At 36.8% G+C, this 16585-nt stretch overlaps 1 protein-coding gene across 3 annotated transcripts in view; it reads right to left on the reverse strand.

Annotated features, from left to right (window-relative positions):
- ARHGAP10 (Rho GTPase activating protein 10) overlaps nt 1-16585 on the reverse strand; it is a 130271-nt gene that overhangs the window by 28566 nt on the left and 85120 nt on the right. For all 3 annotated transcript variants that reach the window (XM_089525712.1, XM_089525714.1, XM_089525713.1), the window contains 2 exons: nt 15374-15533; nt 2438-2588 (listed from right to left, as the gene is read on the reverse strand). In XM_089525712.1, coding sequence (XP_089381838.1) covers nt 2438-2588; nt 15374-15533 — 311 coding nt within the window. The remainder of the gene's footprint in view (nt 1-2437; nt 2589-15373; nt 15534-16585) is intronic.

Raw genomic sequence — 16585 nt, forward strand, 5'->3', positions numbered from 1 at the left:
GCAATAATACTTTATTGATCTTGCTGCAACAAACTAACATTGGCTTGATATGCACAGGCCAAATAAAGTGGCTTCTGGTCGCTTTGATGGCTGACATTTACATGACACATGCCAAACCAGGAAAAGCTGGCCCAAAAAGGAGAGGATTTAATCCACTCCTGCAGGCAGCCCATTTGGGCCTGTGGCAGAGACCTGCTTTGGAAGCAGACTATGTGGTCGCCAAGGTCCCGGCACAATCGGCCCACAGTTGCCTTCTTCAAAGTTAATTCAAAATGGTGGCTTTGAAAAGCCTGATGTAGAAACTGCTTTGAAATTTTTTTAAAAAACAAAATCATGTTAATTATGGGTAATACACATATTATTTCTACATCCTACTTGTTATGTAGTGGTTTGAACATTGGATTCTGACTCTACAGACCAGGATTTGAATCCCAGCTCAGCTATGTAAGCCCACTGGGTGACCTTGGGTAAGTCATATACTCTCAGCCTCAGAAGATGGCAATTTGCCAAGAAACCCCCATAAGAGGTTCGCATTAGAGTCTCCATAAGTCAGAAATGACTTAAAGGAACACAACAACAAATTTGTTATATCAGGTGCATAAGATGATTCTTTAAAAAATGACAATCGTTTTAAAAAGGTCGTATGTATGTACATACTGTACAAGCAGATTTATCAGTTTTATTTATTATTTTATTTTATTTCTATCCCATCTTTCTCCCAAAAAGGGACCCAAGGAGGCTCACAACATAAAAACACATTAAAACAATATTTTTTAAAAAAACAACGTAGATAATAAAACAATAGAAAATTTAAATTTAAAACATACAAAAGGTAAAATATAATCTAAACCAACCCCCCCAACTGTTTTTCTATTGTGGCAGCCTCACAGGTTTTGTCATCCCACCACTGCCACCAAATTGTCAAGACCACATTTACTGTTTCTATTGTGGCAGCCCAAAGGAATTTTTCTATTCCCTCGCTGCCACCGATTTGTTACAGACTATTTTTAAAATCTCCCTAGACTTTGTTTTAAAATGCTTTATATTAGTAGTGTGGATATATACTCAAACTGCAGGCAAGTTGTCACTAAAATAATAACAAAACTTTATTTAACATGTGTTTCAAACAATAGATACTTACTGTATATACTTATATATAAGTCTAGAAATTTGAGTCAAAAAATTGACCCAAAAAACCTGAGTCGACTTATCCATGGGTCAATATAGGTAGTGTATATATGTAGAATTTTGTAAGTTCTTTGGCATTGTTTCCCTTTGCATCATCCTTTAGATCCTTTATTACATGCCCCTAGACTTTACCCTTGACTTATCCACAGATCATATCAAAATCCATAATTTTGACCCCAAAACTTCCCCTTGACTTATACATGAGGCCAACTTATAGTTAAGTATATACGGTAGTTATGTGTGAATAAGACATTTGTTACTTCATGTATCTGTGTTACTTGTTTCACTTGAAAGTTTTACTTTCTTAGGAGCTTATCGGTTTACACTCTTAAAATGGGGCTAGGTCGCTTTAAATGCAGTCCCTGCCTCCTACTGCATTTTAGAGTTTGGAGTTTAGGAAGGGGCATTTAGAATATCCAGCCAGAGAGCTCTTAAGCATCATTGAACTCCAAACACCAAAATGCAACAGGAGGCAGGGACTGCATTTAAAACAATCTAGCTCCATTTTAAGAGGCTTGCCCTATTCTGCCTTCTCCCAAAATTAAACACCTTAATTTCATATCCACACCAACAACGCTTTGTGTGTTGAACTTGTTTTCCTATGGACTGAAATAATTAAATAATGACATATAAAGGAGGGGGCGAATAAGGAAAAGAGAATATCTGACAATAACAACACAGGACAATAAAAATCTATAAACTCAAAGAAATGAAAATGAGCCCTGGGTAAATGCCAAAAATGTATTAAAATGGCAAATATAATCCTTTCCATCCAGAACACCTGGCTACATATTACCTTCTACTTTACTTCTTGGTAGGACATGTCTGTACACAACATTTTAATCACCCAATGTTTAGTAGCTGTCTATGCTCATATGATTTGCCAGATCTGACTTTTAGTCCAGATTAAGCATACATACATTTTGTCTATCAGTTCACAAAAGGTCTGTTTTACTTTTCATTCTTATCTTCGTCAGTTTATCCTATGGTTTTGGAATTGTTGTCAAAGGTCAAATAGATTTGGCTTTAAAGGGGATAATTTCTTTTGCTAAAAGTTTTCCTATAGCTACAGATACAGTAATATGTCATAAGGACACATCCTCTCTGCCTCCTATCTCCATTTTCCAATTTAAAAAAAACAGATAAGAGAAATAGTGAAATGGAAAACTACTCTAGATTGCCCTGATGACACAAGATACACTGTGAGCGCACTCTGCTACCAAGACAGAAAATATAATTAACATCTTACTGTCATCCAGCTCAAGACAGTGATTATATACAGCAACAGGCCTCTTAGTACGTTGCCCTTGTCTTCTTGATTGTCGTGGCGGAGCATTTGGAGGAGACACTGACACAGAGATTGGCTCAGGGAAAGTGGCATCAGGCAGACTTTGGAAAATCTGCAAACAGGAGCAAAGAGGGCATTGATTATTTACTTTGAAAAGCAACCTGTATAAATGCAACTGTAAGCCATTATCAAAACAACATTTGTTTTGGATCCCATTCAAGGCAGGAAGGAGACAAAACTCCATTCTTCAAGTTTGGGGAACATGCCATGAATCTTTAAAAAATAAATATAAAATTAAAAATAAGCATAAATACTCTCTACACATCAACTGTTCTGCAAATAATTTGAACTAATCCACAGACATAAGTATGTACAACTGTGCTTGCCAGCTGGTAGGGCACAAGAGAAATTAGATTTAATTATGAGCCACCAAGGCAAGATTGAGGCTCTATAATTTCACTAGTTTGTGTATTTGTGCCAGATCTTGTTTCGCCATCCCCCCCCCAACTGAAGACAGTACCACTAGATTATATTTCCTCCTTTAAATATTCTCCCATTTGTATGATATAGGAAAATATTTTTCTTCTCTAACCCAAAGCAACTGACCTAACTAAATTTACTCAATTTGAATCAAACAGTCTCTGCTAGAGGAGACCCACTGAATCAATTGCTGAAGGGTAAATCAATAGTATTTAAATCTCACTGATTCAATGGGTCTACTCTAGTTGAGATTAGCAACTGGATTTGGACCACAGCAACAAGACCTGTAACTTATAAATTATTAGTATACATTTTGAAACCCAGGTTTCAAAAATGTCAACTAAAATATTTTCCAAGTACCTATACCATCTAAAGTGAGGTGTGTCACTACATGGAAGAAGACACTGTGGCTACATGGACATATGCGACTAGTAGTTACTGTGAAGGGGCCATGTCATGGTTCCTAAAGACATCACAGCAATAGTGCACAATATTTGACCTTAAATTATGGTTCATAAAAATAAACATAAGTCAGGTCCACTATTGGATAATCATAGCCCCCAAGCATCTCAACCTAAAATGCAGCAACAGCAAAATCCTGGGGCTGGCTCAAATTTGTTAAACACTACTAGACTCATGACATTAGCACCACTCTCCAAGAAGACCTGGAAGTGTCCAAAGACTAAACAGTTTTTGCCTTGTAAATTATATCTCTCCACCTGAGATGCTTATTTTAATGTAGTTTCCAAATGAGTTCTGAAAAATCAGAGTTGGCCTGCTAAGACACTTAAGGGAGAAACATGAAATGAGAAGCACCAATAGTAATTTTTTCCAAAGCACTTTAGAATTAAGACCACATAAAACAGAAATTTGTTGTTAACTGTCCTCACATTGACCCCAACTCATGGAGTTTAAATCCTAAGCAAATAGAATGTGTAAGTCAATAATCAGAAATTAGTTTTTTTATATGTGTGCCTCAGCCAGCAAATATTATGCCATTTGTTATCATGTCTCCTAACTAAAATAGACCTTAGGCAATTCACCAGAGGGAGCAGAATCTTATTATAATTGGAATGGATAAACCTATGAATAAGATATTTCCAAGACTCCTTCACCTTCCTGCTCAGGTCCTGCAGGCCCAGGTCCATGTCCTCCCTAATTGAGTCTAACCATCTGGCATGTGGCCTTCCTATAATTTCCTAGCATCATTATCCTTTCTAGTGATTCCCTGCCCCTCACGGTGTGGCCAAAGTACAATAGCATCATCAGAAATATCAGATTTTAAATCTGAATGCAATAGTCTGCTTGGAGACTAATGTATAGAAAACTGGCCACTCTACCCAGTACAGCTAAATGTGAGGGACACCTGAAGCTGCAGCCCAACAGCATCAGGAGGGCTACAAGTTGTCTATCCCTAGTATTGCATTTTTATTGTTATGTTTCCATTTTAATTAGAAATATCTAAATAAAAATAAATAAACAAAAACTCTCATGTTGACATAGCAGAGGAGTTCCTAGAGTTCTACTTCGAACTCTATGCTGAAGAATCGGCCTCCCCAGATAAAACCTAATTCATTCTGCAACTCTCTAAAAATGTTGGAAATCAAGGAACCACACTCATTCAGCCCATCTTGTTAGAAGAAATCAAACAGGCAATCCAAAACCTCAAACAAGGAAAACCACCTAGATTAGATGGATTTACAGGAGAATTTTACAAGTTATGTTATAATAAAATTCCTCCATACCTACAAGATCTATTCAACAAGATAAGGTCACAAGGTCTATGTCTCCAAGCCAGAATGGTTAAAAATGTTTCCTCCAAGTGTTAGTGTGGTTGTAATGATAATGACACATTTCTACGCATATGGCTAGACTGCCCCAAAATAAACACATTTAGGCAATTGGTACTTAAACAAATTTCAGTGATTATCAAACAAGAAGTTATGTCCAGAAATGGTTTTCTTATCAAAATATATGGATGCACACTGAAATTTGAAACATAAAAACCTCATAGATTTCTTCATATGTGGTGGAAAAAGGTATGGGACCTACGGTTACTTGAAAAACTGTCTGTCAGAATGGAAAGTTATGCAGGACAACCAAAATCAGGAACTTTAATAGACAAATGGTTCCAAACAAGAGAAGACAACTTCCATCTCATCTGAACCTTTGATCAGACATTCTGGACTAGATTTACACAGAGAACACTGAACTTTAAAATGACCACTTACACTGAACAGAATGTAAGAAGGAGACTTGCAACACAATTCAAAGTTGTGGGATGAATTGTTTTATTTTGCTTTATAGTTGTGACATGTTTTGTACATAGTTGTTTACTTATAAAAATAATTTTTAAAAATGACAAAAAAACCCAGGATGCTTTATATAACTATAAATGAAGGCTAGTATCAAGCTCTTAAAAGCAAATCCAGTGCATTATCATTAGCAGCTATAATTGGCAAATCCTGCTTCTTAACAGAAAGGAAGTTGCACCAATCTAGAGTTGGGGAAGACACATGGGTAGAGCCAAGTAAGGACTTGTGTCAAGCTGCACAGATCTCCCAAAGTAATGTCATATTGACTCTTCCATGTTCCAGCATTGGCTGTGAGACGGGACACAACTGGAACTGACTGTGCAACTGTATACTGGTGTGGTCAGGCCCAAACAACATAAGAGTGGGAGAAACACTTCACCTATCATCATGAAAAGGCCCATTTAGCTCAAAGAGGAGCTCATTCCCGGAATACACTGAACATGTTTCAGTTCTAGCAATGGAGGATGAGAAAGATTATTGCTTTGGGCACATGGCTAATCTACATTGTTGCTGCTATCTATTGTATGGTTTTAAGATAGATTTAATATTGTATTTTTACTTTATTATTGCTTTAAATTGTTTTGTTTCACAGATATAATTTTGTTAGCTATCTTGAAAGTCTAATAGAAGGAAATGGGATATAAATAAATAAAACAGAATGCTGGTCTGCAGAGAAACAAAAAACGTATTACCACATAAATTATCTACAGTGATATATGTGAGACTACTATATATTTACTCTTAGTTTTGAACTTGAGACTCACCCAGCATATATCAAGTCTGTCTGGAATTTAAAATTCAATTATTCAATTAATCATTATTACTGTATTTTATTACAGGCTGTCATGTAATTTAATTTTTTTTCTCATAAATTGCAGGATTTATTAAACCAGAGTAAACTGAAATAATTTGAACATAATGAAGAATCTGTGTCCAACCCCACCCCCAGTATTTTCATATATCATGTTTTCCCACAGTATTTGACATGCATATTCTCATAAAGGATGACTTAATGAAAGCTAACTTGATCAGTACAGAATGCAATGATGGGGGAGCATCCCATGCCAGGTCACATTTTATTAGCATGTTTAATTTCCACAAAACAGTTAGCATGTAACCTAATTAATATATATGATGTCAAGGCACACTTAACTGATTTTAAACATTTATTACATCTGGAAGTGACTAATGTGTTGCTTTCATGAGACCTACAACCCTGAGCACTATATTGCATGCAGGATGTCCTTGGGTTGATTCATGGTATCTGAGTTTAAAAAGTATGTAAGGCAAGAGAACACAAAGGTCTGTGTCCTAAATCATAAAGAGGAACATTGTTGAGAGGATGAAGAGAGGGAAAGCATATGCTACCCCTAAGGTATTTGGAGGAATGGTATGATAAACAAGAACAGCAGTATGTCTGCAAAATATACAAGAGAGTTTAAGTGACTAGGAGTAATGAAAATCTGTTCATATTAATAATTACTGTATAGTGGAAACTTATATGACACTGCTATTTTTTAAAAATATATATATTAATAACCTAAAAATCAATAACCCAATAAATTAAGTCCTAATGTACCTTCACATTACCTACTTTCTCTAAAAAACCCATAAAAATAGCTACTGAACAGAGCCATAGAACAGAGAGCTTCCTTGCTGGTCCAAACTATTCCACCTCTAACACTGTTCTTCACTGGCTTTCAGAGATGTCTCACAGGAGTTCAGAAAGTATACATTGCTCCCAGCACTGCTTTGTAATTCTTCTTTAGCATTCTCCCTAGCATTCTTTGTCCTTGATTATTTTGACTCTGTGCCAAAATCCACCAACCACACAGAAATCTAAGCAATGCAGAAACTGTATTCATAAGCAATGTGTTGCATTTATATGCATCATATTAATATCCTAAGCATATGGGAAATAACATATAGGTGAATTTCATCTAATGCCAATGATGATAAAATGATACAACTGCAGCAATTTTCCTGCACAAGTAAGAACTGAGTATAAGTATAGAAACACCAATATAAATGTTTACACATTTACACTACAGATGCCCACATCCAACAGCATAAGAAATCACCAACAGAATGGCCACCTATGAAACTGCATTTTTTTTAAAAAAAATCAAGGTTAAAATGTGACATATGCTCCTTCATCACATGTAGTCTATTAATTTGGTAGCTTATGGATGGTACAGATGGCCCTTTGATCACCACACACCACAGCCCCAGATCCGGCGTTTTTCTGGTCCTTTTTGGGGCGGAAAACAGGCAGCTTTTCTACCATGGTGCTGGCTTTTCGGTGCTCCTATGGCATGCAGCTTATAAATGCTGCGCTGCAAGAGCACCACAATGCTACCCTGGTCAGGCAGATGGGATGACGCTACTTGGAGACAGCATAGGGGCATAAGTCATCTGAACACCACTCCCCCATGCCGCCCCCAAGCCAGTGTATTGTGCCGGTCTGTTTTGCCCCTCAGTCTTCTCTAAAAGTAGCAGAGGCTTTTCAGTACAAAGGATTCAGCTTCCTCTCTCCCCTAATTATATCTAAAATTTTAAATTCATGACACATGCATTCGCAATAGAATGTGGTGGACTGCTGTCATCTGAGGAAGAAGATGCAGAGACAAACAAACTGAAATAAAAAATGCCAGCCAGTAACACAATGACACTTGGAAAAGTTACTTTTTGGAATTTCAGATTCCAGAAAATAGAACAAAAATTGCTTTACTTGGCTATGTATGAATAAAATATGCCTTTGTACAGTTCAACTCCACAGTATTTCCAACATATTGTCTGAATTAAGTAAGGGCCCAAACACAGAGGCCAAAATAAAGCTACTTCGGGTCACTTTGGAGGTACGGTGTTTAAATGACACAAGCATCTTAAGAGGCCAGAAGCTGCACCAAAGCTGTGCTCCAGTCCTTAGGACTGGAACGCGGCTTTGGCACAGCTTCCAGCCTCTTAAGACGCATGTAACATTTAAACAGCATACCTCCAAAGTGACCTGAAGCAGCTTTATTTGGCCTGTCTGTTTGGGCACTAAGTCACAAAGAAAAGACAGATTTCAGATTAGCAGAAGGTGCATTTTCTGGTTATCTACAACCAGAATATGTACCTAGTTTCACATGGATTAAAATAGTTTAATTGGTTTAATAGGCCAAAGTGATGCATCTGTCAGTGATAAACTGGGCTGAGATCATGCAGGTGATATGCTGAGTGTTATCATTCTGTGCAAAAAAGCTCTATGCTCCCCAGCACCCAGGCCTCATGGGCTGCTGTTAAAAGACTATAAAAAGTGGAGAGAGACAACTAGGCAAGGGAAAGTCCCTCTGTGTCCTCTTGCAGTTTATTATGGAGGTGATGAACAATATCACTGTTCCTTTGCTTCATGCATAAGCAAACTGCAGGGGGGTGGAGAGGGAATCCTACTGCCTAGTCATCTCCTTCCCTCCCACCTCCTCCAACTTAGCAGGGAAGGAGGGGGAAAATATTATAACTGGTTACAGAACAAGGATTGTGGTGGGATTCCAAGAAATGCAATGATATTGAGAGTCACATTTGTAGATTACTAAATGTGGAACTGTGGACTCAACACATGTGCACACGTGCACACACACATTCTCTTTTACTATTTTCTCCATGTATGCGACCAGCTAATATAATTTTCTGTTATCCAGTGGTGGGGCAATAGGTACCTAGATTTGGGTAGGGGTAGGAAATCAAGTAACAGAATTGAAAACAAACTTTGCTTGCTTTGGTTACTTTACAATAGTTGCAATACAGTTAACTTAATGTCACAGATTTAGTCTATACACATTTCTATTCCTATAATCACAACAGTCTTTACATCTGCTTTATTCTGTTCCTTATTCACCATTTCAAATGTTTACAAGTCAAGGAAGGGCTATCCTACTATCAGTATGAGAACAGGCATAATAAAACCCAAGTTATACATTTTGGCAGCCCTCTGATTACATGTCACTATTGAAAGTATAAATGCTTACCTTTGTTTCAAACAGCACCAAAACAGTATGTCTATTCCATCTCTACACTTTATACTGAATTAAGGAGATGTATTCTAAAATTATCTATAATAAATGGAAATCACAAAAGCATGCTCTATATAGATGTTAAAATTTACCATTGGTATTGCAATATTTTGGCAACCTATTGTGAAACCAGGTTTGTCTCAAATCCATGTTGCTTTGCACAGTGTGTTTTGTTTTTGCTTTTCAGAGCTGCACATCTAATAAGATTAATCTGACATCTACTACAAGTAATATCAATGAAAGCTGTGCCCAAACACCATCATAAACATTCAAACAGAACCCAGCATTTTGCACATGGTTCTGATAGTGGACTTTACTGTTTGTTTGTTGTTTATTAAAACACAACATAGATCCCAAGTCTGAAGTCTGCCTATCTCAGGAATGATCCACGATAAAGTTTTTCCCCTAGATCATTTTTTTGGCCTTATTAGTCACGTTTATTGTACTAGCCAAAGGCCATGACAAAATGAGCTTATCAAAAAGCATAAAACATTTAACATTTAAAACAAAAGGCAGAGAATACAAAGGACAAAAAATGTCCCAACATTTAATGTGCAGTTAAAAATAGTTAACTGTTAAAAAGGGCAAATGGAAAAAGAGACATCTTTCCTGGATATTAGTAAACAAATATGATATAATCATAAAATCTAATTAATACTTGGTATCTCCCTGGCAATTTATGGCAATTTTATATAACTCTTTCTTTCTAATCTTTTTTGCAGCCATGGAAAAAAGAGCCACTCTATGTGTTACACAGTCGTTGGTGTCACTCAAAAGGAATTGGACCAAATCAACAGTAGAGCTCCCACTTTTGTTTGTCAGCAAGGGTGTTAAAAATGTCTTTCTAGGGTCACTGTACAATGGATAAATTAACAAAATAATGAATAATATACTCCACTTGAGACTGACTGCAGATGCATAGTCTGTTCTCAAAAAGCACTTTGTTGTAGCATCCATCTCGAACTGCAGTAGGCATTACTTGAAGTCATAGCTCAGTGAAGGCAATTCTCAAAGTAGGCAACTTGAGTTTAGTCAAATATCTGGCTCTAAAATGTTCAGTCTTCAAAAAGGAGAACCAAAAGGAAAATTGTGAGGTCCTAATTGACTGCAGATCTTTTCTTGAATCAGTCCAAAAGAGGAATTCCCTTAATTGCCTCTTATCCATGCCAATAACAGCGTTCAACTCAGAAAAGTTATATTTTTGTAAAAGAATTTGAAAACTTGATTTCCAGAACTGGTTGTCACACATTTCCTATATAGTCTATATAGATATAAATATATTAATTTATATTTATGAAAGCTGTTTTTTGGAAGAAATCTGGGAGAAAGTGGCATATAAACATAAACAAATAAAATATGTAATCAGTCTGAAGAACTAACTGGAGAATTTTTTCTGTCTCCAGCTTTTTTTAATGTGTAAAGGGAAAAATTATTCCATCTTTCCCACATAGTTATTTTGAGAATATGAAACTTATTAAAACACGGAAATGACATGAAGCTGTTCCGTACTGGGGGGAAAATCCCCAATTACTGGTTTAACAGTTAAAAGCATTCTAAAATTTCTTAAACAGGCTTTTAGCTTTCAAGTTCAACCTAGTCTTTCTACTGTAAAGCATTATATTTAAACCACATGATAAAGATATAAGAATCATGTTTTACTGCAGTCTCCCCTCTTATGAAAAAACTATTATAGTAACAGTGTCCAACATAGAGGGAATGGAAAATCTAGTTAATGCTCTTTACCCATATAGAGTTAAACAAAAAGAACATGTTCATTCTTTAGATAATTACTACTGCAGACTGTAACTGGAAAACACTGTTCACATACAAAACAGTTTTCAAATCCTGGAGGGTCAGGATGGGCAATGGATTTTATACCCCCCCCCCTCTCCTCTTTTCAAGTTTTGTAGATTTTTGACACCTTGTATGGAAGTAAGAGTGAACTGGTGCCACTGAATTATTTTCGCTCTATGAAATAACAGTATCATTCATAAAATACCAGTATCCTTGAAAAGATGTACAAATAAAGCAAAAGCTGTTCCGTGTTTTCACAGAATGCAAACTACACATGCACTGTGGACTCTAAGATTAACTCTTTTTACACTTCTATTGATCTAAGAAAAGAGGACAGAAATCCAACAAATGACCATAATAAGATGAAAATAACAGAATACACTACTATGATCTTAGTTTGAGTCAATCCACTCAAACAGTATACAGTTATTCCCATTCTTCAGTACTGGTACATCAATGTAAGGGGGAGACTACATCATTTACAAGCTAAATTTCCTTGATTAAAACTAATCTAAGTTGTCATGGGTGATCAATTGAAATCTTTTGGACTCAGCTCCTTAAATGTAAGTTGGAGACAATAATCTATGCCCATATATGATTTTGCATGGCTACTGTTAGGATTAGTGACATAATGTGAATTAAAACACTTGTTTAGAAAGTTTCTGTAATGATAAGCATGAATCTTTATTAGCCCCACATATTTCCTGTAACAACAAAATTTGATTTAGATTTCCTGCATGGCATGGGGTTGGACTGGATCACCTTTGCGGTCTCTTCCAACTCTATGATTCTATGATTCTATGAAAGTCAAGGAAAAGTAGAGTTATTTTTGTATTAGAACTAAAGGGGAAACAATGAAAAATCTATATGCCTATACTGCCACCTCTCTGTTGCTGTCATCATCTGGGAAAATAAAATTATTTTTAAAATTGAAACACTTCTAGTCTCAGCTGATGTAGTTGGATATTTACAGGCTATATACACTAGATGGCTATAATAAATTGTATCCAATTTAGTCAATCCACCATAGTAAAAGTTTCCACTGTATTAAAAGTAAGCTTATGTTTCTTGCCATTTTGGAAAGAGCAGAAGTCCATGTGGCAAATAAGACTCAGCCAAACAAGCTGATACCTTATGCCAAGTGAAGAACCAATGATACAATTATAAAACAATTATAGATTTTAAAGTAAAGTGTAAGATATATTTTCCAGTAGCTTAAGTAAGTATCCAGACTAGATCACAGAAGCCAATGCACATGTTTTTATGCTCTTTCTTCTTAAATACTGAGATTACATCTTTAAAAAAAATCAAGTCAACGTAAAATTGCTAAAGCACTTCAGGAAGCCTGATGCCATTTGTTTCAAGTATGAAGTGGTATATTTGCATCAATAAAAAGTGAGCAATGCTGATGCATTTGAGGCCCTAATTATCAATAGTTGTTGCTCAAAACCTGTAAGCGTTGCTTACAAGCAACAGTTACAGGTGAAGAAATGACACAAGACACATTATTGCCCACTTCAGCAACTTACAAAGTTTGTAATCACAAACTGTCAGTGCTTATTTTCACCTGCAATTGTACCCTGATTAATCTGTAAAGCTTCAGTGGGTATTTTATTTTTGGCTGAGTCAGCAATTCTCACAAGAGCTAATCATAGCCATTTTGAACACTTTATTTGCCACAGTTGCAAGATGGTTCTGGTTCAGACTACTTTTAAAGCAAGTCTTCAACGTTTTAAGCACTATTCTCAAGCAAACAGAGGATGCAAGTTTAGTTTTGTGTTCTGTATTAACTAATTTCTTTTCTTCATTATCTCCCCACCTCTAGACCCCATCTATATATTCATACAAATGAAATAAAGTGGAAGAATGGATGCTATTTTTGAATACCTTTCAAGGTAGTTTTCTAATAATTTCTTCACATAAACTGCATGGTCAGTTATATACTTTGAACGACTATACATCTTATTCAATCACACAGAAGCCAACAGTGGTTTCTGCGTTGGGCTAGGATCATAGGCAACCAAAGTTCAAATCCCACTCAGCCATGGAAACAAAGTGGGTGACCTTGAGCTAGTCACAATCTCTCAGCCTAACAGAGGAAGGCAACTACAAACTTCCTCTGAATAAATCTTGCCAAAAAAATCCTAGGATGGGGTCACTGTAAGTCAGAGTCAACTTGAAGGCACATAACAACAACCAACCAACCTACCACCTACAGATTCAATAATCCAAATAACACCTCACTATTTATCCTTCCTTTCTTTCATGAAATACAAAGCTGTTTACATAGGGTTCCCAAAAGGTCTCCCACTGAGACATTGGCAAAATCCAAACCTACTTATACATACTGGGAGGAAGGCTGGATATACATAAACTGAATAATCATTATCATCATCATTTAGCAAACCTTTTACTTCATGTACCTTGCCCTACTGTATTATCATATGACTCACTAGTATCATTTGATTCAGGGAGAGTGAGTTCAGTCAATGTGATAATTGGAATCAGATTTCAATTCATGTCTTATACATTTCTCACATCTGAAACATGTATAAAGCATGTACATACAATATTTTTTCTTTCAGTGGTATAAAATGTAAACTGAAGTCCATACTGTGAGCAAAGAATATGAGTGCAAAAGAGGAATGACCTAAATAATACATTTTCCAGCTAGAAAATGGTAACCTGAAGGGAACAGTATGTAATGGGCATTGGAAACAAAGAAGAAAATATAAGTGACTTGAGATATCAGAAAGCTGAAAATGAGTCAAATTGCAATAGTAGTGAAGAAAACATGCTTTCATAGAAAAAAGGACAAGTTGCATAACTGAGAAAATTCACCAGCCATAAAAAGGTTAGATATTTAGTGGTTTCTAACTGCATTTGGATAATAGAGTTTTTTGTTTTCTTCCCGTATAATATTTTTACATTATTTGTAGAGCTGATACAGCTGCATTACATACAGTGTGAGATATCTATACACTTTTTCATAGCTGTGGAATAAAGTAAGTATAAAAAGAACTTGAAATGTAATGCTACAGCAGGAAATGCTCTTGATGTTACAGGCAGTCAGCTATGGTTTTTGTTGGATTCTCTGCTTACTTCTTTACAGAATATTTGGTACCAGACACAGAAACAACATGGAAAGAAATAGAAGATCTCACAAAATAGAAGATCAGTTCAACACTTTTCAGGAAACTTATAATTCCAAACTAAACATATGCATGCATAAAATAAAACAACCCGATCAGTTAAGTCTTGTACATGTAGGGAGCCCTGGTGGCACAGTGGTTAAATGCTGGTACTCCAGTCACAAGGTTGTGAGCTTGATCCCAGGGCTTCAAGCTTGACTCAGCCTTCCATTCTTTTGTAGGTTGATAAAATGAGTACCCAGATTGTTGGGGCCAATTAGCTTAAAGATTAAAAACCACTAAAGAGAGTGCTTGGCTCACTGATAAGCGGTATTGAAGTGCACATGCTATTTCTATACGTAAAGAAAAACATTATGAACCTTCTATAGACCACTTGAAGGCTTCTTACAAAATGCAAGGATGTCTACCTTGCCTTTTTCCTTTTATCACTGTAGCAATGTAAATTAGTATAATAGGAACCTGGTTGTAGCTGTGGCTGCTCCAATGCCTTCATAAAAACAAGCTTTGTCCACAGAGACTTTATTAACTGAGGTATGCTTCTATTTTCCCCAACAATCATATTAAATAAATACAGAACTTGCACCCTTAGTGTTCCACCATATCTGCAAGTCTTAAGAGTTCAACAAGCCTTATGCTATAAGCATCCTGTATGTGAATGAAGCTGTTATTACTACAGGAGTGCTGGCTCTTAATAAACCAAGTTCCTTATCAGTATATCCAAGTGAGACCTGTAATGAAACATTGCGGGGTAGATTGCCTTCTAGAATTCTAGTCACTTCATCCCCCTAGTTTTCCAGCCCACCCACCCCCCAAGTCACCATGTGGCCACTGAGCCCACTCAGAAACCCCTGGGTTGTTTTTGATATGTCAGTACTTTTATGAGTTATTTTTAAAGATGCTTTATACTTCTGCAAATCCATAAGTGATTTTTTTTGTGTTCAGATGGTGCACCATTTTGGTTACAAAAGCAACAAAAAAAGTCACAGATTGAATATAAGAAAATAGAGTAAATACTATATCTTTTAAAAAGTATAAATGTAAATGGTTACTTTCATAAAATCTGTGGAATAACAGCAAATCCATCACTGCTTTCCCCCTATTTACCTTATCATGGTTTTCAATTAGGATTTCAACCACAATATTCTGAAATTTCAGGTCCATGAGGGCAGCCACAGTTTCCTCTTGTGGTCTCATTAAAGTTGGTCCAAATACTACTCCTAAATTTGCCACAGTCATTAGATTCTTCTTTGCATGATCTGAAACACTTATTAAGAAGAGAAAGAAAGGAAAAGACAACCAAAATTAGTAATCAAACTAGCAATGGAAGCTAAATTTGTGAATCCTTTTACACTTTTCTTTTCAGTTCTTGAAACAAGTAACATCCAATATTTTCACCTTATAATGTAACTAACAAAATGTGAATATATACCAACACATTTAGATTTTAAGAGATGGGTGTGAAGCCAATGTAAATTTGCAAACAAATCTATAAGCTTTCTCCCCACAACCCTCTTTCCACATTGAATCAAAAACAGTAATGCTGTTAAGTAAATATTCATATGACTTCATTAGCAGATTGCATGTCAGACTTCACCACAAAGGACTTTACCACAACAGCCTGCTGTCCCACCACAATCAAGCTAATTTAAGAATGGAGGCATACAGGTTTGGTATAATGTCTTATCACACTTCTCACTCCCCCCATGATAGTGCTTTGGAGATTGATACATGAATCTGCTGGCGGCCATGGTTGCTGCGAGGGGACAGAAGAGGAGTAGAATCATGCCCATTCACATCATGTGACTGCCTGAGAAGTGGAACTGCAGTGGAAGGGACCTATCTCTGTCCCAGTACAGACCGGCAGGACACGACAACCTGGCGGCGATAGTAGAGCTCGGCAGCACGCACCAAGCAGACGCTGCAAGCTCAACGATGTATGGGCGGTGCCATTACAGCGCCATCCTGCCCACACAGGGGGCATGTGCATGACATGTGGCCACTGCAGCGCCCACACATCATGCACAGGAAGTGACACCATAAGCGCGTTGCAGTCCTTACGACGTCCCAAAAAGGAGCTGCTCTAGGTGGCTCCTTTTTTGGTCCGCAGCATTGCCGTGCAGCTTGGTTGCTGCAGCAATGCTGTAGACGAAAAACAGGTGCCTACAGACCGCCCTTTCGAGGTGGTTTGTATTGCCCCATACAAAGGCAGTAATGGAACAGCAGTGAGACTATGATCTATTGACAGATTATGCCTGTCAATGAAAAGGTGCACTACAGTAACGAATGGAATGCAAGGAGCAGCAGGATGGACACAAT

This window comes from Sceloporus occidentalis, unplaced genomic scaffold, assembly GCF_023333645.1.
Source record: "Sceloporus occidentalis isolate IW3139 unplaced genomic scaffold, rSceOcc1.0.p SCAF_5, whole genome shotgun sequence".
Lineage (NCBI taxonomy): Eukaryota > Metazoa > Chordata > Lepidosauria > Squamata > Phrynosomatidae > Sceloporus > Sceloporus occidentalis.